Raw genomic sequence first — 25,233 nt, 5'->3', positions numbered from 1 at the left:
TTTATATTTGGATTTCATCTACCCTTCATAGATTCATAGACTGCAAGGTCAGAATGGACCTTGGAAGATCATCAGGTCCAGCCCGCTGCACCAAGCAGGAAAAATAACTGGGAGTCAGGTGAGCCCAGCAAAGTGACTGGTTAATCTCCTCTTGAAGATTTCCAGGGTAGGTGATTGCACCACCTCGGAAGGGAGTTTATTCCACAGTCTGGACAACCTGACTATGAAGAAGTTCTTCCTAATGTTGAGCCTGAATCGATCTTCCAGGAGTTTGTGGCCATTACTCCCAGTTTTCTCACCGAGTTATTTACTGAGCCCTTGATGTACTCCCCAAGTGTAGCAGTAAACTGTATATATGTCCATTGATTTGTCATTCTATCATGTTCCAGTAATGGGTATTACTGTAATTGTTATTGTATAGAATATCTTCACTTTATTATACCTCACACTGCTTTGAAGGTTCTCACATGGGCTTATAAGCTTTTTATTATAGTTTTAATTTGGGGTATATGACCTTTTACATACATTTGACTCCTTAATCCAGTTGTCTATTTATTTCTGTGATCCCAGAAGCTTTCTCCTCCAGAAATCTTGTTCATTTTCTGGCTCCACACCAATTCAGTTGGATCTCATCCCTCCTGCACAGGTTTTGTCTTTCCCTCTAGTTACCCATTGCCAAATAAACTGAAGCTATCTAGCATAAAAAGAAAAAGCCACTACATAAAAATGAAAACATAATAGCAGCATTGGATGACTAGCTTCCATATCAGGAAGAGAATAATGTGGAGGGAGATCAAAGAGACACTTAAGCCTCTCCTCGTTCTGTGAAAATTTTGCTGTATGGAGTCTTGGAGGCTTCTACAAAATCTGCCTGTTTTGTTGGTTATAAACTGAGCGGTAGCTTTCCCCATTTGGTGTGCAAGGAGGAGACAAGGTTCTTCTGAGGCACCCATTCAAGGACTGGCAAAATCTTTGTTCCTTGTCCCCTGGCACAGAAGGCACGACTAGTACTTTCTAGCCAGGCTGACAAGACATATGCCAGAAAGCTACTCAGAGCAACAGAAACTGCAGAAAGGAGGCTCTTGCACCAAAAGGGGACTGGAGAGGAGGAGACAGGATGCTTATACCAAGTAAAGAGAGGAGCTGGGAAGGAGAATAGAAAAATGGAGGATACAGAGGAATTTAAAAGCATAGGGCTGCTAATTTTCTAACAGTATACTTATTTATTATTACTTCTGACAAAATATCTGACTGGAATAGCAAGTTTCACATCTGTTCCTTTGACTAATTTGATTGATTGATTTCATCACACAGCCTGGATATTTACCATATCACTTACAGGCTGATACTTCCCAATAATAAAAAAGTCTCATCTCCACGTGAGATACAGTTCCCAGAGAAAAGCTGCAGTGAAGTGCAAAGCTCCACAACATTTTCCCCAATGTATAGGAACATTTAGCTAATCTGGAAGGGAATCATCTGATAAACTGGGCATCAGGATCCATAGCACCTCATTAGAGATTCCCATCACAAACACAATGTTTGGGATTTTTTTATTCCTCAGCTCTATTCTCAGACAGCTATTCTTCAAAACTGCTGTGAAACGTACATTATTCTGGGGGAAATGTCCCATATCCACACCTGGTAAGATCATTACCAAATATTCTGAAATTATTTGAATCTTGAAGGAACTTTAAACTACTCTGTACTTCCCTTTGGAGAAAGCTCACATAACAATTTTCTCCTGGTAGTACAGCTTCACATTATGTAACTGAAATTAGAAACCCTATTTATTAGGTCAAGATGAAATCCTGACTACATTATCTTGAAATTGTTTCATATTAAATAGTAGATTATTGCCTAACTTCCAGAAGTTACTGTTACATACACAGAAAAAACATTCTTATTATCTTCCTTTTGTCTGCTGCAGAAATATCATTAATCATAGTTACAGCTGAGAATGGACTCAAAATCCTCTCCTGTAGTCCACTGGCTGAAGGCTGAAATTCCTTCCAAATATGGGATCTGGTCATTTATCTGTTCTATTAATATTTTTTTTGGTATTCTTTTAACTTTATTTTATTCATCTTCAGTCTCCATATGAGGCCCTGATTAAGACCTGTGGTGACTGATGGCCCTTCTTCAACCACAGAACAGTGGAGTTAGACCAAACACAAGCAAACTCTTAATTTAGAGCTATGCAAAGCTCCAGGTGCTGATCTGATTTGGAGGAGATTCAGCCCAATTTGGAGATTTGGCAGCTGAATCTCCAAATCCAAATCGAATGAGAAGACCAGTAAAAAGGTCTGAATCGGTTCGAAGCTCTCTGAATCAATTTGGAAAAGTTTCAGAGAGCTTCGGAGATTCAGGCAGTCCTCGCTTGCTGCCACAGGCAGCTGGACCCAGACTCTGTGCTGGTAAGTAGGGGGCGGGGGAGGAAGGAGGGACCCCTGACAGGCCCCATCCCTTGCCTGGTTCCCCAGCCCACCTGAGTGCCCCTCAACCACTCTCCGAGCCCCGCCTCCCATGGCTGCCCCTCCCGTTCCAGCTCCTGACTCTTTAAAAAAAAACCAAAAGATCCCACTCACCAGCTGCTGCAGTGGCCAGCAGGGCTTCTGGGGGCTCATGGCAGAGCCCCACATGCAACATGGGGCAGGCAGGGGCAACAGGGATTGGCCCCTGCCTGGCAGGAGCTGGTGAGTCTGGGTCTTTTTTTTGTTGTTTGGTTGGTTGTTTTTTTTTAAAAGAACCAGGAGCTGGCTCTGGGCAGCACAGCCATGGGGAAGGCTAGGAGAGCAGGCGAGGGATGGAGGCTTGTGGCAGAGCCCCCCACATAGCATAGGGTAGTGGGGGGCAATGGGGATTGCCCCCCCCCACCCCAGCCTGGCAGCAGCTGGTGAGTGGGGACTTTTTTTTTTTTTTTTTTTTTTTTTAAAGAGCCGGGAGCTGGGGCCAGGTGGGGCAGCCATTGATGGGGCTGGGAGAATAGGCGAGGGATGGGGCCTGTCCAATTTGGAGATGGCCGAATCTCTGAATCAGATTCAACTGAATTGATTTGGGACAGTAATTCAAATCACCAAATCACTGTCCCCTGAATTGGCCAAATCCAAATCCGAAATGAATACTAGCCATTTCACAGAGGCCTACTCTCCACCCCCCATATACGTCATGATTTTGTTCTGCAAACCCATTCAGGGCCTGCTCCTGAAGAGCAGTGAATGCTTTGAAGAGACCTGAATATAACCTCAGTGTCTACTGCAGTCAAGGAGATGTAGAGGACACTTAAGACCTCAAATTCTTCCTTGACTTGGGAATGCTAACAAGAGGTTAATCTGAGTGACTTTCAACTGATGAATATGGCGATGTACTGTTATCTTCAGAATTGAAGGGAACCCACCAAACTCGTTCTATATAGGCAGCATTTTCTTTTACAAAATGATTTTCATTAAAAACTCACAAGCAGCCGAAACAGGTTTGATTCCCCATTGGGAAACGGACAAGTGTACATTTGAAGCAGTCTCAAAAGTGGGGGGAAGGAGCTACTTCTATACATGCACAATGCTGTAGTCACAAAAGTGAGCTAAATCTCCTCAATATTAACCCTGGATGAAGCAGAGTTGAAGTTAGAGCAATTTTACATTTGTTTTGTTATAGCTCATACACTAATGTTATGCTGTGACAGCTACTGCCCAGCTCAGAGGAGGAGCTCTCCCTCCCTTTCGGTAACTGCTCCCAGTATATATTTGTTCCTACCCAAAAATCAATCCAAGAGAGGTGCAAAGCATTACCAGTCAGATCTGGACACCTTTTACACTCAGCTGGGGAACACTTTTTTTGTAAATGCTCATTGAAACGGAATAAAATCCAAATGCCTTAATAAATGATATAGCTCTGTCTTAATTTTTCTATCTCCTTGGTTTAACTGACAGCCACTTAGAACTATTCAAATCACCCATCTCAGACCCCCTTCACACATGCAGGTAAAGGTGTGATGGGATCTAATGAGTGATTCATATAATTATGCCTCCTGCCATGCCACACATACATGCCTACTGAGGGGTTTCCAGCTCCACAGGCACCTCACGTACCCAGTGGCTGAGAGATCACTGCTGCAGTGACCATCGTTCCTCAGGGGTGCATGAAACCCCCAGGGCAGGGTGGATCACCACTGCAGTGATCTCCCCACCCTGGGGGTATGTGAAACCTCTGAGGCAGGAGGATCGCTGTGGTGGTGATCTCCCCACTCCAGAGGTTTTGTGGACCCCCAGAGCTGGGAGACTATATCTGCACCCTGCAGCTGACGGGACCCAGAGTTCACAACTGCTGGGGCTGAGTCCCTAGAAGTTGCAGGACTCACAGCCCAGGTGGACAAGGTGCACCCCTGTAGATGGGAGGCTACAGATGATGGGGCTCCCAGGCAAGGAGAGACCCTTTGCAGGAGAGACCCTTCTACACATGCAAATTAAATCTCAATAACAATAAGTTATAAAGTTACTACACATTTACAAGATCTAACTTACAGCTGGTTGGAGCTTTTTATTGTGAGACTGATAAGCACTCTGCACTTGTAGCTGGTCTCAAGCAAATTAAACAGTTAATTGTGTGAACATGTAGACAGGGACTCAATGTCATTTTCCTAAGAGAGTACTTATGCTGCTATAGTACTGAGCAACTTAAGTGTCAGACAAAGAGCACTGGCTGGCACTGATATCCAAATTTAGAGATGTCTCTTTAAACCTCTGACTCCATGGAACTTTCCCCCCCTTCTCAGGCCTATGTGATCCTCCTCCCTCCCACTTACCAATTTTCCTACCAAAGTGACAGCCCACAAACTTCCTCTGCTCCTGATCCCTGTCCCTGGAATCTCTTCCATTTTTTTCCGTGCCTCTGTAGATCAGAACCCAGTAGGTCTGGGGATTTTGTGCTCGATTCCATTCTGCAACTTGCTGCTAATTTATTCAAATCTTGGGCGTACTTGATTCTTGTGGTCTGGATGTGTTGAATCTCCCCCTCTCTTCTGAGAACTCAACCATAACTGGATATTTCAGAGGCTTTAAGTATCAGATTCACACTGAGTTGCAAAATAAAGGTTCCCTAACAGGCAAGAGAGGACTCAGGGTAAGAATGAGGAGCTGGGAGGGAATCAGAAGTGCATGGAGGGGATCTGAACTTTTGGATTGGATTTTTGGGGAAAAGCAACTGGGGCATCCTGGTACTGTCTGAATAGAACTGCCTGTTCCTAAAGCTAATGTAACTGGATGGTTTTGAAAGGTCCAATGAAGGGCATTTCTCCTTCATAACGAAGAGTTTCCAAATCAAGGGCAAGAAACCTTCTAAGAAACACACTTGTCAAGTCAGGTGGCTCAAAAGAAACATACCTCAAGTTCAGGACTTTCTGTAGCCTGTTGCAGGGCTGTATCTGGGACAAGTATGAGCATACCTACTTTCCCAGCCCTCTGTTCTCCCTGTAAACTCGCAGGGGATGACACAAGTGGCACATCCCACTTTTAGGGGCTGGATAATGCACAAACCTGCAACCTAAGCAAAGGAAAGTTGGAGTGTTCTGGCTGATTTGGATCTGGTCAGTGGCTTAGAGTCCCTTTCATATTAGCAAAATATAAATGTAGTCTGGGTATCAGAAGGTAACATTTTTGTATCTCTGGCCCCTGACAAAGTCCTCTTAATACAACTGAAGAACAAACACCAATACAAAGAGCCAAACTCAGAGCTGGTTTAGTCAGTAGCACAATGGAGGTGCACCTGCTTATACCGTCTCTGTGTGTGGCCAGTAGATTATCCTGGAATTAAGGGTTTGAAACTCCAGTGTTTTGTAAAAAATCCTCCCTTCATTAGAATTGTCTGGCTCTATGTGTATACAATTACCTAGGAAATTGCTTAATTGTAGTTAAATTGCTGCTAGTAGGAGCTGCTACAAGTGAGTTGTGAAAGATACCATGGCTGGCAGAGAAAGGAATTGAAGTGATGTTTCCACGTGGTGTAGAGAGGCTTGATCATGCATCTCCCACAAACATTAGTAGAAATTGTGTGTAAAACCAAGAGTCATCCAGAATATATGCCTCTAGGCTCTGACAGTTAAATTGTGGAAATACAACTCAATGTGAAGAAACTCTCATGGAAGTAGGAACACATGGTGCCCAAGAAGGTTACGAAAAAAATGTATAAGAAGAAAATGTATAAAATATGCCACTTCAAATGGTAAGATGTTAATACTGGAGATGTACTAGTAGGACAGTTATTTTTTCATGATTTTTCACAGAACACTACTGAGATGGACTCTCATTTCTAGAAAGGGTCTTTATGCTGCTCTTGAAATGTACTGCAGCCTGAAAGAGAGGTGCAGACAATGAAAAATTTAGAAACCATTTACTCTTATTTTAACCCACAGTAAAGTACTCTTTACCCTGCCGCATTGACATAAAACTGCCATAATATACATGAAAATCTGAGCCCATGAACACATTTCACATGTAAAAACACATCATCACATTTCAAGGTGGAGGAGTCTATAAGTCAGAGGTCAGTGATATGGGATCACTTGTTTCTCCCCCCTATTTAACTGGCATTAGGTTTGGAGGTACTGTCGCAAATGATTTTTAAAACTGGCCTCCAGTTTTATGTGACATTTCTTCATTTACAATTAACTGCAGGTACAAATGTTGATCTTGTGCAGTGAGATAATTACCTATCCAAATGCCATCATTTGAACCTGGCCACTGAGGAAACAAAACTATGGGTACAATTTCAGAGACCAGTTCCACAAATCAGGAAAGTAACTTACAAATAATAAGAACAAGCAATAGTATGCTGTATCCAATTCAACTCTTCTTGAAAACAAATAGTTTGATTCTTACAAAGAGTCCTAACAAAAATAACACGCTTTCCACATTTGTTTGAAAAGTTCATTCTCTCTCTTCTTGGGAGTTCTCTAATGGATATATAGCTTGGCTATGTTTAGTCTAATTCTCGAAACAATCTGCTTTATCCTTTTGGATGCCTTTCTCTTATTTGATCACTAGACATGGTATGTTAACACTCATGGGAATTTCCTAGCTACCAATTTTAATATTTGAAGTAGTCAAATGAAAGGCTTTGAGTACTGTAATTAGAAACTGTTATGACGGTTTATGGTGCTGACATTTTGTACATTCCTATTTTTCTCTCAAAATTAATCCATAATTATTTATTGATTAAGACTCTTAAAAACAGGAGAAAACAAAAGATGCAAATCAGAACAACACGATTTTATGGTCTGATATTTTTGCTTCTTGTTACATTTACAAAAGAAGTAAAACAGGAAACCTAGGATTACCTGCTTTCTGGTCAATGGCATACAACACTCATATCCAGCCTTTCTGGTTACAGCGTATGTTAGAACTGATCCCCAGTTAAATACAGCAAGTCCAAGAGATCAAGACAGTATAATTTTCAACCTATGACACTGTTTTCATTATGACAGTGTTATGAAATATATTATTTCCTAATTTGCACCATTGTTTCACTCCAAACATATAACATAAATGAGAGGCACTGCTCTTTTAAAGGATCTGGAAAAGAAAGACATGTATGACTGAGCAACATTCTTCTGGCTTTGGAGATGTTTGCTAGAATCATCATATCCAATACTGATCTCTACTGATCATCAAATCTCTGCACAAACAGTTATTTATGTATTCAACCTCAGTTTCCCCTTGGAGGTGGAGCTGAACCAGAAGCATTATTCTCTTTTTACAGAAGGAACAACTGAGAAGTTAAGTGACTTTCCTAAGGCCACATAGTAAATTGGTGGCAGAATTAAACGCTCCACATCTCCTGGCTCCCAGGGATGAGCTCTGGCCACTACTCCATGCTTCTAATTCAACCACTTAAATAACAGTGTACTCAGCAAAGACAATAGTTTCACAGGCTTACAACCAAAATATAGCCTCTCTGCATTCAAGAAAAATAAACATGCCTGACAGGTATTATTCTCATCAGATAAGAAATATCTTCCCTCATAGAATCCAAGAATGATTACCTTCTATTTTGACTAGGTATTTAATTGGTCAAGTTTATCAAATTCTTTCTGCTTAAAATATCCAACATCTCATTTATTAATGTAGTGTTAAAGTCATTAATCCCTGACATACTTGGCTTTCCGCCATTCCTGGCAAGACAAAGATTTAATTCAATAGCAGAGCAAGCTATGCCAATATATTATTTTCTGAGCTTTACCTCTCAGCTTTTCTATTCTAACGAGTTCTCTGACACATATGATCTGGTTAGTTATATTGCACTCCTTTCTTCTATTCTGAATATCTTGGTTGCATTTTTCCATCTCAGAATATAGATTTTTTTAAACCTTTTGCTAGCTAATGATTTGGGGATAATACAGAAAATACACATATTCTCCGAAAATAATTTGTCTAATATTGATATAAGGGTACCAGAGCAGGAGGCTTGGTACTCCTGCTACTTTGAGAGAAGGCAGGTTGCCTGAGAATCAGCTTGCAGATGTGGCAGAGGCTAACTAGACATTCACCTGACCAGAAGGGGGCTTGGCTAGAAGCATATAAACCCAGGGTCTGAGCTGGTCAGGCAGTCTAGCCCTGAGGGCAATGGAGAGAGGAGTTCCTGGGCAGCAGGGCTGCAGCAGGACTCCTGGTTAACATGTGAGCACACATGTTAACATGTGAGGGGTAAGCAACTCTGGAGTTTTGTGGATGGGACTAAGGGGTGGAAGAGGTCCCAACAGGCCTGTGAATAGAAAGGCCTGGGAGACAGGGCTAGAGAGCCCGTAGCCCAGAGAGAGGCAGGAGAGAGCAGAGAGCTGGGAAGCAAGGAGGGCTAGGGTGACCACAGTCTCAACTGGCCTAGGAGCTGGGCAAGATCTAGGAAGACCATAGGTCGGGGCGGCTGCTGGAGACCAAGGGGATCAGAGGACCCATAGCTTGGAGAGGGTGGTAGATAGGATGAGGGAGTCTAGAGATCAGGGCCAGGGATCGAAGCCCAGGAGCAGGAGAGGGCAGGGCACAGTGCCCAGGAGTAGCCCATAGAGATGAAGTGCCAGGGGGAGAGTGCAGGCTGAGATGCTGTGCTTGAGTAGCTGTAGGAGATGAAGTGCCCGGGCGGAGAAGGCAAGACTGGAAGCCAACCCAGGAGTAGCCAAGCTAGGCAAAGTTTTGGGGCAGGAAGGCCCAGGCACAGGACTGAGGCCATGGCCCAAGGGGACAGATAATGGACATGATTAATGACACCTGTGAGGCATGGGCATGGTTAAGGGGCCTTAAGACAAAGCAGAGACACCTGGAGCAGCCTCTCATTTCAAAGATTTAAGAACAAGGCAAAGGTAAAGGGGAGCAAGCCTCAGGAGTGAGGGCAGAGCAAGAGCTAAGCAGCCATCCTTGGGACAAGAACTTGTTACAGTTATATACAGTAGAACTTCACTGAGCCACACATAGGGTTAGTTCCAACACCTTCTGAAGTCAATGAAAAGTCTATGTGCTTTGAATAGGACCCTCAAGGAAAAGGCCTGCTATGGACTGCTAAGTATTATATAGTAGCAAACTGAGAGGTGTATTCAGCTCGCCCACCAACCATAAGTTCCCCATGTATTTTTCTAACATTTCTGGCTACTAGGGAAAAGCTAGGAGGCTTGGGACTGCTGATCTGTAGGGAGTTCAACACAGTATTTGATCCAGCAGCAGTACCTCCATGCTCTGGGTGAGCTCAGAATCCCACTCAGGCAAGATTTGTTGGATTTCAGCATACTGGAAGCCTATGGTATTCACTGTCTGCTGAACCGGAAAACTTAACCTGTGATCTGGAAATCAAACTGAGTTCTTCCTGGCTCTTACAGAATCATCAGGAATAGAACTGCTACAACCAGAGTTGTGCTGACGATTTGGTGACTGCTGTACAAGGCAGAATGGAGTCTAGTTCCTTTTTCTGTAGCTCTGTCAACTTTGTGGTGATAACACAACTTGGGTTAAGTCAGTTAAGTGAGGAAATGTGAACCACGGGCTAACACCAGCATGCCAGAGACCAGAACTTCAGATACAAGCTTGTGAAACACCACGGCAATGAAGACAAACACAATACAATGAGGCTGTGTATGTAGGCGGGCTGCACAATGGAAATCAAAGCCTGCATGGAGAGCAGTGGTATATATCTCTAGAAACATTCTGGTGACTCAGCCAGAAATCAATTCCTGAGGTGGTTTAAGGGAACATAAGATGGACTATCAATTACAGCATCTATTGACAGGATGCAGTATGTGCTTCTCTTGTGCTGACTCAATTCTGCTGAGAGATGCAAAAGAGGGAAGGATCACTGCATTGCTCTAACCCTGCCTCCTTTGGAAATCCCAATTCTGGTAACTATACCAATTGTGTCAGGTCCCTGTGCACTAACTCAGGTGTCATTTCCTTCTTGAAACCCTGCCTAACACTAGCTACTGCTAGTGCTTCTGACTACAAACATAAACCTGATGGCTAAGCTGTAGGATTCTGCACTGATTGACTGAATTTGAATTTCACAGTCTTCAGCTACTACAAATGATGGTTTAAAAAAAGTGTTCTTTTTCTCTTTCTTTATATCGTCTTCCACCATTTTTAGCTATTTGTATTTACTGACAGACCAAAAACTTCTTCCAAAATAAAAACGTGTATGGCAAGAGGTTTAAAACTATCTGAACTATGAATGTATTTTTATCATATATGTAGAGGCTTTAAAATTCAGATTTGTCTCTACAAAAATTCAAGTGACCTAATAGTTTTCACACAGATTAAACAGTTAGCAAATATTTGTCTCCTATACCCAATATGTCATGCCTAAAATGTAGACAGAAACAGTTGTTGAACCTACAAAAATATACAGTGAAGAAAGCATAACCTAACAATTATAGTCATTTTATTTATCAGGTACACAGGCGGTAAATTATTTTATCCTTATTATTTCGTACACTGATGTTTAAAAAGTCATGGAGTATGGGTGGTGCACACTGATTATTAATTATAATTTTTTAATTTATCATGCCCAAAAGTGTGCTATACACTACTCAGAAGATATATCCTTTGTCCCAAAGAGCTCTCCATCTAAGTGTCAGGTATAACATTTAAATGCAGAAGACAGACAGTGGGGAGATAACAGAATGAGAAGGAATCCAGTTCAGGCCACTATTTTTTTGTTTATTTATATGCCACCCTTCCCAGCAGAGACTCAGGGTAGCTTACAATAGCAGAACATAGATAATCAGTTTGTCTTTGCACTTCTTGGTAATTCTGTAAAATTCTTCATTTTCATAAAAAAAATGAAGCCACAACAAAGTGAATATTATTAATTTAGTTTGCAAACATTTCTTGGATACAACTCATAAAAGGGGTACAAAAAATTCATGCTAAGATAGTGACTTATTGAGATTAGACACATGATCCTAGGAATCCAAACTTTGAGGGCGGGGGGGGAGGCGGGTGCATGTACACACATGGGTGCACATTTTGAAAGACTTCTGATGGAGCACCCTCAATACACAGTATAGCCTGTTCCCTATGAACACTCCCTCAGCACTGACTACCTTGACAAACAGTTGCATCTTTTTAAACATGATTTCCTTAGCAAATAATGAGGGGCTATCTGATTTCAACCACAGATGAGTCACTAGCATCTTAGGCATTTTCTAGATAGGGTTCAAACATGGATCTAGCAGGGAGATGATATTTATCCCTCTGAAAGGTGGTCTACTTAGTTACGGAAAAAAGCCAAACATTCATGTCAGTAGGGATGCACAGATAGAGATTTTTGGGGCCGATACTGATAGCCAATTTTTAAGGAGGCATATTGGCCGATACCGATCCGATTTCTGACACCAGCCCAGCAGCTTGGAGAGCTGCATGCAGATGGTAAGTCTGGTGTGGTCGAAGGGGAGGGAAGGGGCATGTGGGGGCAGATCGGGGCCCCCGCAGTGAGGGAGAACTGGTGCTGGGGCAAGCACTGCCCAGCTGGGGCGAGGCGAGCCGGGGCAGGGTGGGTGTGGAACGGAGCTGCAGCTCCATCTCATGCCCACACCGCCCTGGCTAGGCAGCGCTTGCCCCAGCCCATGCCCCAGCCCTAGCCTCACTCCTCCCTCACCATGGGGGCCTTAATCTTCCCCCTCCCACGCCCCTTCCTCACCCCTCCCCTTCCAGCTGCATGCATCTCTCCAAGCTGCCGGGCTGTGCTCCTCACTGCCTACATGCTGCACTGCGGCTGCGCGCATGCACAGGCATTTATCAACTAAATTATCAGCCACATCAGGCCAATTTCCAATATGATCAATTTTCTTGATATTGGACCAATGTATCAGTGCACCTCTACATGTTAGTGCTAGTAAGTTTAGAAGCAGATTTTGACATCATTTCATCTCAAAGGGCTGTTTCCTCAGCTCAAGACCTTGCTTGGGACAGCAGAGCTAGCTTCCCTCATTCCTTTCAGAAAGATCCCAAATGACTTTTCCTTGTCCTAAATGGAGCTTCCCTGGCCTAATTCTGTCAATTCTCTCATTTTTTTCATGTACTGTATGTCAGAACAAATGCTATAGGCTGGCAATGGTTCAATGTTTCTCAGCTCAGTAGCTTGTTCTCATCAGGTGTGAATAATACCTGTGACTGCCTGAACTTTTTAAGAAGGGGAGGAAGGAGGACCCAAGTAATTATAGGCCTGTAAGCCTCACCTCGGTGCTCGGGAAGCTCTTGGAGAGGATCATCAAGGAGCATACCCGTGGGGGGGCCAGCAGGGGAGATCATGCTCAGGGGCAACCAGCATGGGTTCACCAAAGGCAGGTCCTGCCTGACCAACCTGATTGCCTTTTACGACCAAGTAACTAAATCCTTGGATGATGGTGTCGCTGTGGACATAGTCTTTCTAGACTTTAAGAAGGCCTTTGACATTGTCTCTCACCCCATCCTCATCAATAAATTAAGCAACTGTGGCATTGATGCCTGCACAGTTGGACGGGTAAACAATTGCCTGATGGGGCACACCCAGAGAGTAGTGGTGGACGGGCTGTACTCAACCTGGCGAGATGTGAGCAGTGGGGTACCTCAGGGCTCGGTACTCGGGCCCACACTGTTTAACATCTTCATCAGCGACTTGGACGAGGGGGTGGAAGGCACACTGTCCAAGTTTGCTGATGACACTGAAATGTGGGGCGAGGTGGACACACTTGAAGGGAGAGAGAGGCTGCAACTAGATTTAGACAGACTACAGAAGTGGGCAGATGAGAATACATTGGGGTTCAACCTAGACAAATGCAGGGTGCTGCACCTTGGGAGAAGAAATCCACAGCATACATACAGGCTGGGGAGTTCCCTTCTTGAAAGCACAGAGGCGGAAAGGGATCTTGGAGTCAGTATTGACTCCAAGATGAACATGAGCCACCAATGCCAGACTGCAGCCAGCAAGGCCAGCCATACCTTGTCATGCATCCAAAGGTGCATCTCAAGCTGGCCAGAGAAGTGATACTCCCCCTCTATGCAACTTTGGTCAGGCCGCAGTTGGAGTACTGCGTCCAGTACTGGGCGCTGCACTTCAAAAGGGATGTGGCCAGCCTGGAGAGGGTTCAGAGGAGGGCCACCCGCTTGGTGAGAGGGCAGTGGGACAGGACCTATAAGGAGAGACTGAAGGACCTGAACCTGTTCAGCCTCAGTAAGAGGAGGCTGAGGGGGGACCTGGTGGCTGCCTACAAGCTCATCAGGGGGGATCAACAGCAAATAGGCAGAGCTCTTTTCTCCCCAGCACCACCTGGGGTGACAAGGAACAATGGTCATAAGCTGATGGAGAACAGGTTTAGGCTGAAGATCAGAAGGCAATATTTTACCGTTAGGGTGGCCAAAATCTGGAACCAACTTCCCAGGGAGATGGTCCTCGCCCCTACCTTGGGCATATTCAAGAGGAGGTTAGACGATCACCTGTCTGGGGTCTTGTGAACCCAGCATTCATTCCTGCCTGTGGCAGGGGGGCAGGCTAGATGATCTGTTCAGGTCCCTTCTGACCCTAGCTACTATGAAACTATGAAACCTGATCCAAATAAGATATTCTGGGAGGAAAAAAGAAGGGGTTGTTAGAATCTGGTCCCTTTGCAGTATCAAACTCATCCAGCCCTGTGGGACAGATGATGGGTGCAGAGCCAGTCCACGAGCCATTTAGGGCCCACAGACTGGCTCCATGTACCACCTGCAGTGCCCACACCAGTTCCAGCCCTGCACATTGAGCTGTACAGTGTGGTCACCACATGCACTGCACACACTGGGCCCAGCCTGATCCATCACGTGCAGCACACACTGCACATGGGGTCAGTCCGAGACCCACAGGCAGCACCACAGGCCAGATGATAGAGCTCCATGGGCCAGATCTGCCCTGCTGGCAGTATCTTTGACACCACTGATATATATTAAGTAGAGCAATAAAAGAAAAATTCAGGCAGACAGATAAAATTGAGCAACTACTGGCAATTATTTTGATATAGACGATAAGCAAACCTGATCTCTTGGTTAATTTAATTGGGAGAGTTTATGTTCCCCTAAAGAAAGCATTGCAATGTGCTCATTTCATTTACCTGGAAGGGTTTACAGGATAACATATGCCTGCCCGATGAAGTTTCTCTCTCACTGACTCATTCTAGTGTTTGCCAGGATACTGTATTAACACCATAACTGATTTATTGTTTGTGTACCAATCAGCACCGATTGAGATGGCGTAGGAGATCTGAACATAAGTCACCAGCAATTCCCATATGTGTATTAAATACTAAAATAACTAGGGAAGAGTTTCAGTGTCAAAACCCAAAACCATTCCCACAAAATCTCCTTTAACAAACAAATTTATTCTCCTTTTCCAAGAATGATCGCCCTACTTACAGACATTTATACTACTAAGTTTTTCCTGGAAGTTATGAATGTAAAAGTTAATTTATAAATTATTTCCCTATCAAACTGGCCCTAAGGAAGACTTGATGTTTCTCTTGCTCACTCAGTTCTAGAAAAAAGACTTACTCTGGAACCAGGAAGTAGTGTCATTTCCAATGTCCTTTTGCCTCTGAAAATGCTCAGTACATTTTCTGCCTTAGGAATCTATGTCCTCCCTTGTTTACTTGCATCTCCATTAGTATTAATGTAAGTTAGGTAAGTACATAGAGTAGAAAAAGAAAGCCCAGACCCTTACTTGTTTCAAATCTGGACAATGTGATTTGACAAATCCAAGATGACAAACCTGCATGGTTTTGGTGATTGGAAAGATCACTAAGTAAAATTTTAAACCAAATTATTTTAACCATAGTTTCTCTTTTCTTACTTAATGCTAATGAAATGCACTGGGCTGGCAGCTCTGACTACCCATGTTCTCTCTTTCACAAAACACAAGTACAACAGGAAGATAAGCTTTCACCAGCAATGAATCTTGATCTGCTCCAAATGCTGCTTCTGCTTCTAACCTCTATGAAGACCACCAGACAAGCTGACTTATGAATTGAAATGAGAGCACTATGAATTTAAATGAGAACATCCACTCACTGCAGACCCAAACTGCTATCAGAGAGTAACAACTTTTGGTCACTAGCAAGCAAGGCTAGATTTCAACAGGTAGTTTGAGCAAAGGAGCTGTTTCCACCATTACTCATCTTCTGAAGCATCAGTCACCAGCACTTTTGTTAGGGACCTAGTCAATGCATGCAAATTCCTCAAAGGTAATGTAACACACAAGCAATGCTAATGTTCTCTTGCCAGTTCAGTGAAGTGGAAAAATCTGACTTCCTGCCCCGTGTCTGTGATTCCAGCTAACTCCATTATTCAGTGTTTGAAATGTAATGAATTACCTTTCGTACTGTTGGTTTAAACAGAACTAATGAAATCTCACACCTTCATACAGTAGCACTGCCTATTAGTTCAATACAATACTGTACGTTATATCACTATGCCTTAAAAATCATCCAGCTTGTAGTGCTGTTGTCGCTGTGATGATCTCAGAAATATGCAAGGGCCAAGATTTTTTTGGTAATATCGTTTATTGGACCAACACTGTAGTAGGGAGACAGATGAGAAAACTTTTTGGCACAAAATGCTGTTCCTGAGCCAGACTTCAGCCAAACCTGAGGAAGGCACTGTACATGCCTGAAAGTTTGTCTTATATCTCTTCTAACTATAAAATTGGCTTAATAAAAGATATCAACAAATAAATCCTGCATCGCTTTAAAATAATCCATCTTTTAATCATAACAGGGTTCTTTAAAAAATAGGATTTACACAGAAAAATCAATCTGGTTTTTGCATGCAAAGTCTCTGTGTAAAAATGTTTTTTTGCTGGAAATGAAAGGAAGAGGAGATGCCAAATGTACTAGTGATTGACACTGGGAAATCCTGACATGGCTCCAGAAGGGTTAATGGCTCCATATGGTGACACAAGCACAAGAAGTCATTTTTCAGTCACCCTTTCCTTATCAAATGACTAAACAGAGGTTTGGGGCTTTCCTCAGCTTCAAATAATCGATAATGTATCACCACCAAGAAAGCAAAATTGATTCTCAAACCCTTCAGCTTTCACACAGTCACACTGCTGGTCAGCTTTTCTTTATCAGTAAAACAGACTCTGAACACAACGGTCCATCTGAGAGGTGAAGTCAACACGCAAAAATGTTGTCTGAACTGTTCTGCTATTTGTGGTAGCTGGATGCTCCTTTAAAGCAATGTCCAGACGGAGGTGAAAAGGGCAACTGGATACTTTTAGCCCTAATGCTGAGGGCTCTAAACATCAGCCATTGATTGGTGTTGATTTTTCAGGTAAGCTCCCAATTTATTTCATAATGCACCATCTTCCCAAAAGTTCTATGATTTATGTATGTATTCCTGCTTAGACCTGTTGCCTCTTTAAAAATTTCATAATAAAACTGCGCCGGGGGGGGGGGAAGATTCAGAAGATGTAAAAAGAAAGACTGGGTTCCAGAGAGCAGTAGGGTGAATTTCTGATCATTTATCTGTTAGCTCTAGGAACAAGAGGGCTTAATAATTCATTTTGGTTTTAGTAAAAATGATTTAACAAGCATAATTTAGATCTGTTCAGTGTGAGCATAAATTGTTTGGATCCTTCTGTGGCATTCGATCTTTTCTTAACACAAGACCATTTTGGCTCTATTTGTTTATTTTTGTGCAACCTAATGCGAGAACACCAGCTTCCAAGTGTGAAAGCTCTTTACTTTGTAGACTTCAGCCAGACAACATGCCAAAATGGTTCTCACCTCTGTGAAGCATAACTAGGATTCAAACTCTAGCCTCACTGAAGTCAGCAGGTGTCTTGCCACTGTCTTCAATGGAATCAGGGTTTCACCCTACAGCTGTGAAAAATAGGGTTTGGTTTTGCAGGCTTTACACAAACTCTTTTCAGATTTTATTTCCCAAAGGCTTGAACTTCCAGAGTTTCAAGTCAAGTTTCAAGTTACAATGAACACTGAAGTTTAAAATAAAACTAAACTTAAGCCTCCACAACTGAACTGGTATCAGGTGAAACTACCACGTTTTGCACCCACAGCTACATACTGACCTGAGTTTGACAGAAGTGAAACCCAAACTCATGCCACCCAAGGCCTAGGCTTGTTACAAAAAGTGGAAAACACTCAAGGAACCTTTCTAGAACCCTGCATTAGGCTCCATGTTGGTAACTAATCCTTAAAAGGGAAGACTTTCACCAAGTTAAACACTTTCCTGGTTTGGGGTTTCCTTACAATAGAAACACACAGCTTGAGACAACTCAACAAATGGCCATTCTGGGCAGGAAGCTTCTGCACTTCCACCATGCATCTGTTTCCCATTGAGTCCTCCCACATCTATTACTCCACACATCACCAGCAGCGCCAAATGCAGAAGACACCCTGCTGGCAAAGAAATAAACCTTCATGGAGACTTCCAATGTCATATGATAAGTAATCCAGTAGGGGGTATCAAAGAGTTTTGTAATATATTCCCCACCCACTCCTATTCTCACCCCACGAAGCTGAAAAGCCCAAAAGCACCAATCAAGGATAACTGCAGAGAACTAACATGTCCTAAACCAAATGCAAAAAACATTATCACCCTTATCAAATGTTATCACTTTCTCTATTACCCGAACACAAAGGTAAAGCTTGAGGCATAGGACTGGAGCAAAATTCCAGGCTGAACGCTGAAAGAATGAGGAATGAGTAGGCTGTATAATACAAGGTAGGCATTAAAAGCCTGAGAAAATTGTCCCTAATTCATCTAGGGACAGGCCTTCATTCTTTTAGTAGTTGTGTCATGTATTCATAGTGAGCTGTTTGCTTGCTTTTTTAATTTGGAGAGCTAGACTTGCCACTGTTTACCCTGAACATCTGTCCATGGCCTCATCCTTTCCTCTCTCACAATAAAAACCCTCATAGGCTGAAGCACTTGCAGCTATGGGTTGCGGCTCTGTATTTCCGTAGTATCAATCTTTCTCTGCCACTCTATCTTGGATATTTTCTTGCCTGACTGCTGTTTTGGCTCTCAAAAGTGTCGTCGGGTCTCTTCTCCCAATATAAAACCAGCAACCGTTAATGACTAGACCAACAGAACTAAACCTTTTTTTCCCTCCACACCCTCTTGAGGACCCAGGGGACAATTCTCCACTGCCTCGCAATCCAGGACTTTTGATAACATTTGGTGTCATCAGGCTCACTCCATCTACATGCTATATACCCTTTCCCTCATCCTGTATCCCTCTCATCTATTAGAGCAGCGGTTCTTAACTTTTTTTTGTACCGGGACCCATTTGTAAACATTGATGGCCAGTCCCGATCCAGTGCTCATTCCCAACCTGCTACCCCCCACCCCCCACCCCCAGGTCCCAGCCCCGCAGTGTGTAGGGTACGGGGTGGGTTTGTGGGGTGGGGGCTGCAGGGGGTAAGGACGGCCCAGCTGGAACTCCGCCGGCCTGTAAGGGAAAAGCCACGGGTTGCCACATTTTTCTCCTTTAAAAGAGAATCCATTTTTTAAATTTGTTCATGACCCTTTCATATATTCTTGCGACCCACTTTTGGATCGTGGCCCATGGGTTGAGAAACACTGTATTAGAGTAGAAACTCTGGGGCAGGGACTGCCCGCTATTCTGTGTTTGTACAGTACCCTGCAAAATCGGGAACTACTGCAACTGTAAAAAAAACACCAGCACCAATAATACTATTACACTGATAATTTATTATCCTCATTCAGTCTCAAGCAAGGAACCTGCTTTTAGCATAGCAGTAAAAGGGCAAGCATAGTCAGAAGTTTTGCAGTAACAAAAGAATAGTAAACCTGCTTTGCACCCATGGTCCATCTACTGTAGTATCCTATGACAGTCATCAGAATCAGATACTTCAGAAGAAGGTGTTATAATTCCTCCATGTTCAGTTTTGGGATAATTTGCCCCTTCCCATAAAAATTTCAATAAAGCATGAGACTCATGGTTCTCCAACTTCAATTCACTATATTCCACATTTCCTTTTACCTCTTTACCCAGTTCTCCACAGACTAGTCAGAGACAGAATATCAGCAAATGCCTTATGAACTGCTCAAAAAAAGCATAGCGAGAGAGACTTCTCTAATCTAAAATCCTTTTTCCTTCAGGTCATTAGTTCAAAACCAGCACAGAACCACATGAAATGAAAGTTAACTTCCCTCGGGTGTTTTGTTAATGCACGTACTTTTTTTGTTTTTACAAAATAAAAAGATGAAAAATGTTATAGGGTAATTGATGATGTCAATACAAAACAACAATTCAAGCTCTGCTTCAATTAAAATTGAAAGCATATATTACACACACAATTTATTCGTGGGAAAATGTGTGTTAGCCATGTGCCATAATTATGTGAACAAATATAAATATTTCATGCACCATATGCTGTATTATGCTGCCTTTATAGATGCCTGCCTCCTGGCAGCTCTAATTTACACTGGCTGGCAATCACTCTCAAGGGGGTTGACAGGGCAGCTGGGGAGTTGTGACAGATAGCAGAACTCCAGTCACACTTCCCTGAATGCCCCAAAGTATGTCCCCTATATACTGGCTGGGTTCAGACTACTGGCACACAGCCAACTATTCTGATTCCCCACTTCAGGATCCTCCCATGTGAGAAATCCTCAGCATGGTTAGGACAGCTCTTTGCCCTGCCTTCAGAACAGTGAAAAAGGGGCCCTATCTTGACTAAGCAGACTCAGTGTGGTTTTAAAATGCCACTAAAGCCTGCATTTCTGCCTCCCCTATCCTGTGCTGTATATGCTTCCTATCTCGCTCACCCCTGTTACCTGCATATCGTAGACATCAAGACTTACATGAAGTGGCAGCAGTTGTAGGCTAAAACTGCATGATTCACCCTGAGATGTGAATGAGTATCTAGGCCACATGATACACTTCCTGTTACTAAAATTTTGTACCATGCAAACTGACGTGGTATAAAACCAAGGACAAAGGTAACGATCCAGAGATGCTCACCTTTTGATGGTACATGCTTTAGGCAACCATCCCTTGGGAAACTAGTTACTTACAGTCAACTAAACAATTTGCTGGAGTATCTCAGTAATGTGTAATTTTCAGTAGTACAGTGCTTAAAAACGCTCTGCATAAAGTATTCAAGGAATGCAAGCAGAGAGCTCTGTATCGCAGTTTACTTCAAGATACTCTGGCTTCATTGTAAGCTCAACTATTCTGTGGGATGAATGCAACGTGTCCCACAAAACTTGTTTCTGCCCTAATCATGATCCCTCAACATGATTATACACCCTCCAGAACTCTCAATCCAAGTTCCTATACTATGACTCTTTTTTGTGGTTACATTTCATGACTCCATATGGGTTTGCCTTCTGTGGAATAGGTCCACAACAAGTTACTGCAAGATAACTGGGGCAGTGATTCTCAACCAGGATGTCATGGCACCCTGGAGTGCCAGGAGATCCTTTCAGAGCCAGCAGGGGTGCTGGGTAATATTAGCACTAGTAGGTGGGAAAACACCTACATAAGATTCACAAGATAAACTCAGGAGATTTCAAAAAGGAATCTACCATGTCAAAAATATTGTGCTGTGCGGTGGTCTTTCTGAGTTCTTTGCAACAGAAGAACTGTTCTGTTATTTTTCCATAGTCAGAAACTAAGTGAAAGCTAAGAACTTGCATCTAATGAGGGGTGCCTTGAGCCTAAAAAAGTAGAGAACCACAGAGTTAGGGTGTGAGGTTACACAGAGTCATTTACTCCACAGTAACTGTCCATGTGCATGCTCTTACCCCGTGGGGAATGTGAGATAGGAAAATGACGGATACGCTTTCTTTCATTTACCACAGGGTAAGAACATGCCTCTGGGCACTTACGTGTTCAGAGTCCATGCTCTCATTGATGACTGTCCTTATGGTAGGGCCCTATTTAGGTCTTAGCTCAGATATCTGTCTTCCTTTTATTGTGCTCTGAATTCTTTAAATACTCTGTTTCCCTTTTGGTGCTACAGAGCCCACATGTTAACTGTAATACATTGTTCTGAGAGCCAGCATCAACAGTGCTGCTGGTGCACATAGCTCTCTTGGCATATGGTGATGTTTAAGCTCAAGTTGTTACTCAACCTCTGGAAATGAAGAAATAATTCAGGCCACATGCCCATTCACACTTTGCTAAGGTTGCTAGTTTATGCCAATCATGATAATAGTTTTGTGATATGAGAATTGTATACAAACTGGACCAAAACCATTCACCAAGACACAGAAAGAATTATTAGCTCAAACCAAATTCAAACAAGCAGACAAAAGGTGAAGAAAGGCCATTCTCCTTAAATTTAGACCACGACAAACAGCAAAACATTCAAATGGGAGAGAATAAGATCAGATGGGGAAAATTGTTATTTTACAGATGATTAAGAAGTACTGTTGTAAAGTTTCAAAAGGATGCTACAAGTAATGGCACATAAAGCCACAGAAATGAAAAAGCCAAGGGAATGTTTGACCTTGACTTTGGTGCTCTCTAAAAGACCAGGAAAATACAGAAGAAACCCAGCTTGTGCCATATGCTAGAAGCCCTCCTCAGTGCTCTTTACCTGATCGCAGATCAGCTCCCATTTCTTCTCATTGTCATATTGCCGCAGTAGCCTGGCTTTGTCAGGTGGCAAGTTCATTGCATTCTGTGGAGACAGAGAAAACAAACGTGAGACCACAATGGGCCTAAGGTCAAGAGGAGTCAGACGTGAGCAAACCAAGGCAGTACGACTGTGGTTGTTTAATAGTTTCATCTGAATTCCTGGTGACACCGCTAGTTTGAAGGGACCTTTTGTATCTCTAGCTTAGCCCAGGAAGTGCTAGTAAAGCAAAAAGAGAAAGAAAATCAACTATGCTCAATCATATATCTCCCAACGGTGAGCTACGCTGAAAACTGGTGGAAGTGCATTACTATTTCTTAAAGAGAGCACCCTTCAGAAGCATACCACTTCCTAAATATTGCGTGAAGAATAAGGTCTTGATCTCTCTTTAAAAAAAGGCAGTCCTAGTTGGGTGAAGTCATGTTGCCAGTGCAGACTGCTAGAAACTTCCCAGTGCAAACAGATTATCCCTGCCTTTTACATGGTGAATACCCATATTGCCTGCATTTTACAAACATTAATAGGTCTCTCAAGAAACTTTAATATAATCAGGAAGCTGGGGTACAAATAAGTTAAATGGCCATGAACAGTATGTGATAGAGCCACAAGATACTTCCAAGTCAGTATCCAACAGGATGTGATAGAGCCACAAGATACTTCCCCTGCTCACACAGCTATGGACCTGCCTGCCATGCAGCAGCATATCTAAACATTTATTTTTTCCATTTGAGGTACACAGAATCAAACAACTCATGTCTGTGGAAGTGCCAACAGTACAATGAAAGATTAGTCTGCAACACATTTCAGCGCTGCCTAATAGATCAGGTATGTATAGCAAAAGCAGCTGCAGCGTCGATACAGTAATCAGTGTATGTTCTTTGTTTAACAGTTGGAATTTCAGGGAAGGCAGCTGCATAATGACATTTACAGCCCTAGGGCCTGCAACCTTGAACCTGGGAGAATGGCCTTGACCACATAGTAGCTTTCTCCTGACTGCCACCCATACCCTCCCAGGCAGTTGTTGAGACCTTCATCAGTGCCTGAGGCTCCCTGAGACCCAGATGGCTGGTCCACAATGCCTGACCAAACACTTTCCCTATTTAAATCAAGAACAGGAGAAGGGAGTGCCAAGGTGTAGGGCTCTTCTTGATCTTTGACTGTACTCCTGCAACTCTGCTCACTTTTTGACTCTTTGGTTCCTGCCTGAATCTGTGCCTAATTCCCAGTCTCTGGCTCCTGGCCTTGCTTATTCCTGACTCCCAAGCTGGTGCAGGGTGTAGGGATTTGCAACCTTTTCTTGACTGAAAGCACTCCTTGTTAGCCTCAAGGCATTCCTTGGAAAATGTCAGCTCTTGCTTTTAACTTGTCTGACTACAGAAAAATAATACAGCAGTTCTTCTATTTCAAAGATCACAGGAGGTCAGAATATTTTTGATACTATGGATTCCTATTTGAAATCCTGGACTTACCTGTGAATCCTGTGTAGGTATTTGTACAACTAACAATGCTAATATTGCACAGCACACCATGGGACCCTTAAAAAGATTTCACAGCACCCCAGGGAGCCGCAGCACGTTGGGTGAAAACCACTGCTCTGACTGCTGACATCCCAGTTATACTCCCAACAGCAGCTAGTACAGAGGCAACAATAAATACAAGCACCCAACACTGTTTAAAGTAGAAAAGGAATAATTTGACAAGCAAATTTCAAAACATTCAGCCCATGAGCTGGGCAATTTTACTGTATCAAACTACCCATGACACTAAGACAAACTTATCCTTGGGACTCCAAAAAAACAACCACTAGAGTCCACATCCAGCCCTGAGTTATATCTGTCAAGTCAATAGAAAACTCCTAACAAAGTAGACATGCCACAGGTTTACTGCTAAGGAAAAGGCATCTATGTTGTGAATGGGCAGGTATCATAACCAAAGTACTAACCCCAAGGAGCTTTGGCAACAAGCTATGTAGAGCAGAGCAGTATTGTAGTCTTCTGGGACAGGGGTTGTCAACCAGGGGTACGCATACCCCCAGGGTTACTTAAAAAGGTTGTAGGGGGTACATGTGAGAGGACGGGGATGGAGCGCGCCCTGGGGTGTTCCCACACTTTGCCTCTTACCTGGGGGAAGGGGACAGGAACGGGAAGGGACACACCGGGCACCACCAGCTTCGCCCAGCACACCATGGTGCATCCTCGCCCCCACCCTAGTTCACCACCCCCTTACAGCAGAGCTGCAAGGGTCTGAATGGTGGGGGGGGGTATGTTTTGTGCCCATCCCTGGCAGCACGCGATTGGCCAGGCATGAGGCCTGTCAGCAACCCATAGAGCTGTGACTTGCCATGGTAAAGTGGTGCAGCGTGCAGCCAAGCAGGGCAGTGGCGGTGGCTGCCGCACGCAAGGCCCTACCCCTGTTTGCGCACCCCCCCCCCCGCACCGCTGCTACGTACACCCCCGTGAGATCAGCACATGGGTAGGACGGGCTGTGGGATGCTGCGGGCTGGGGCCAGAGCAGCACCGGGCTGTTCTGACAGGGGGGTTGGACTAGGTGTCAAGACCCCCACCACAGTGTAGGAGGGAGTGGGACAGAGGCAGAAGAAGGGGCAGGGACAAATCGTTCACCCCTGCCCCACTCACCTCCTGCACTTCAGGGATTGTCCCATGATCCAGCCCGGCTGGAGCCCCATTCACCAGCAATGGAGCCCCAACTAGGCTGGGTCATGGGACAACCAGAACCCAGCAGCTCATCCAGGGTCACGGGAGGACGGCTCCCGTCACTGCGCACACTGTGAGGGAGCCGGGGGGGGGCCCTGGCCCCCCCCCCCCCATGCTCCCCCGCACTGTTCCCCTGGATGAGCTGCTGGGCTCCAATTGTCCCACAACCCAGATCGACCAGGGCCCCATTCACAGTGAGTGGGGCCCTGGCCAGGTTGTGGGACAATCCCCACTGTGCAGGAGAAAGTGGGAAAGGGGTGAATGATTTGCCCCTGCCCCTGCTCCACTCCCTCCTGCACTGTGGGGGTCTCAATCCCCAGCCCCAGCCCTACTCCCTTCCTCACCGCTGTGAGGTGGGGTGCAGATCAAGGCCCCCACAGTGAGGGAGGGAGTGGGGCAGGAGCAGGGGCT

The 25,233-nt window shown here is 43.9% G+C and overlaps 1 protein-coding gene across 10 annotated transcripts in view; it reads right to left on the bottom strand.

The window, feature by feature from the left end:
- FMNL2 (formin like 2) overlaps window positions 1-25,233 on the bottom strand; it is a 268,459-nt gene that overhangs the window by 98,405 nt on the left and 144,821 nt on the right. For all 10 annotated transcript variants that reach the window (XR_003094270.1, XR_003094271.1, XM_025205197.1 and 7 more), the window contains one exon: window positions 22,070-22,153. Coding sequence is in view for 8 of the 10 variants with exons in the window: in XM_025205197.1 (XP_025060982.1) it covers window positions 22,070-22,147 (78 nt within the window). In the remaining 2 variants the exon portion in view is untranslated. Of the gene's footprint in view, window positions 1-22,069; window positions 22,154-25,233 lie in introns of those variants that run through there.

This window comes from Alligator sinensis, unplaced genomic scaffold, assembly GCF_000455745.1.
Source record: "Alligator sinensis unplaced genomic scaffold, ASM45574v1 scaffold61_2, whole genome shotgun sequence".
NCBI classification, from domain to species: domain Eukaryota; kingdom Metazoa; phylum Chordata; order Crocodylia; family Alligatoridae; genus Alligator; species Alligator sinensis.
Note: the sequence above shows the minus strand (reverse complement) of the source record. Positions and strands in the feature narration are given on the sequence as shown.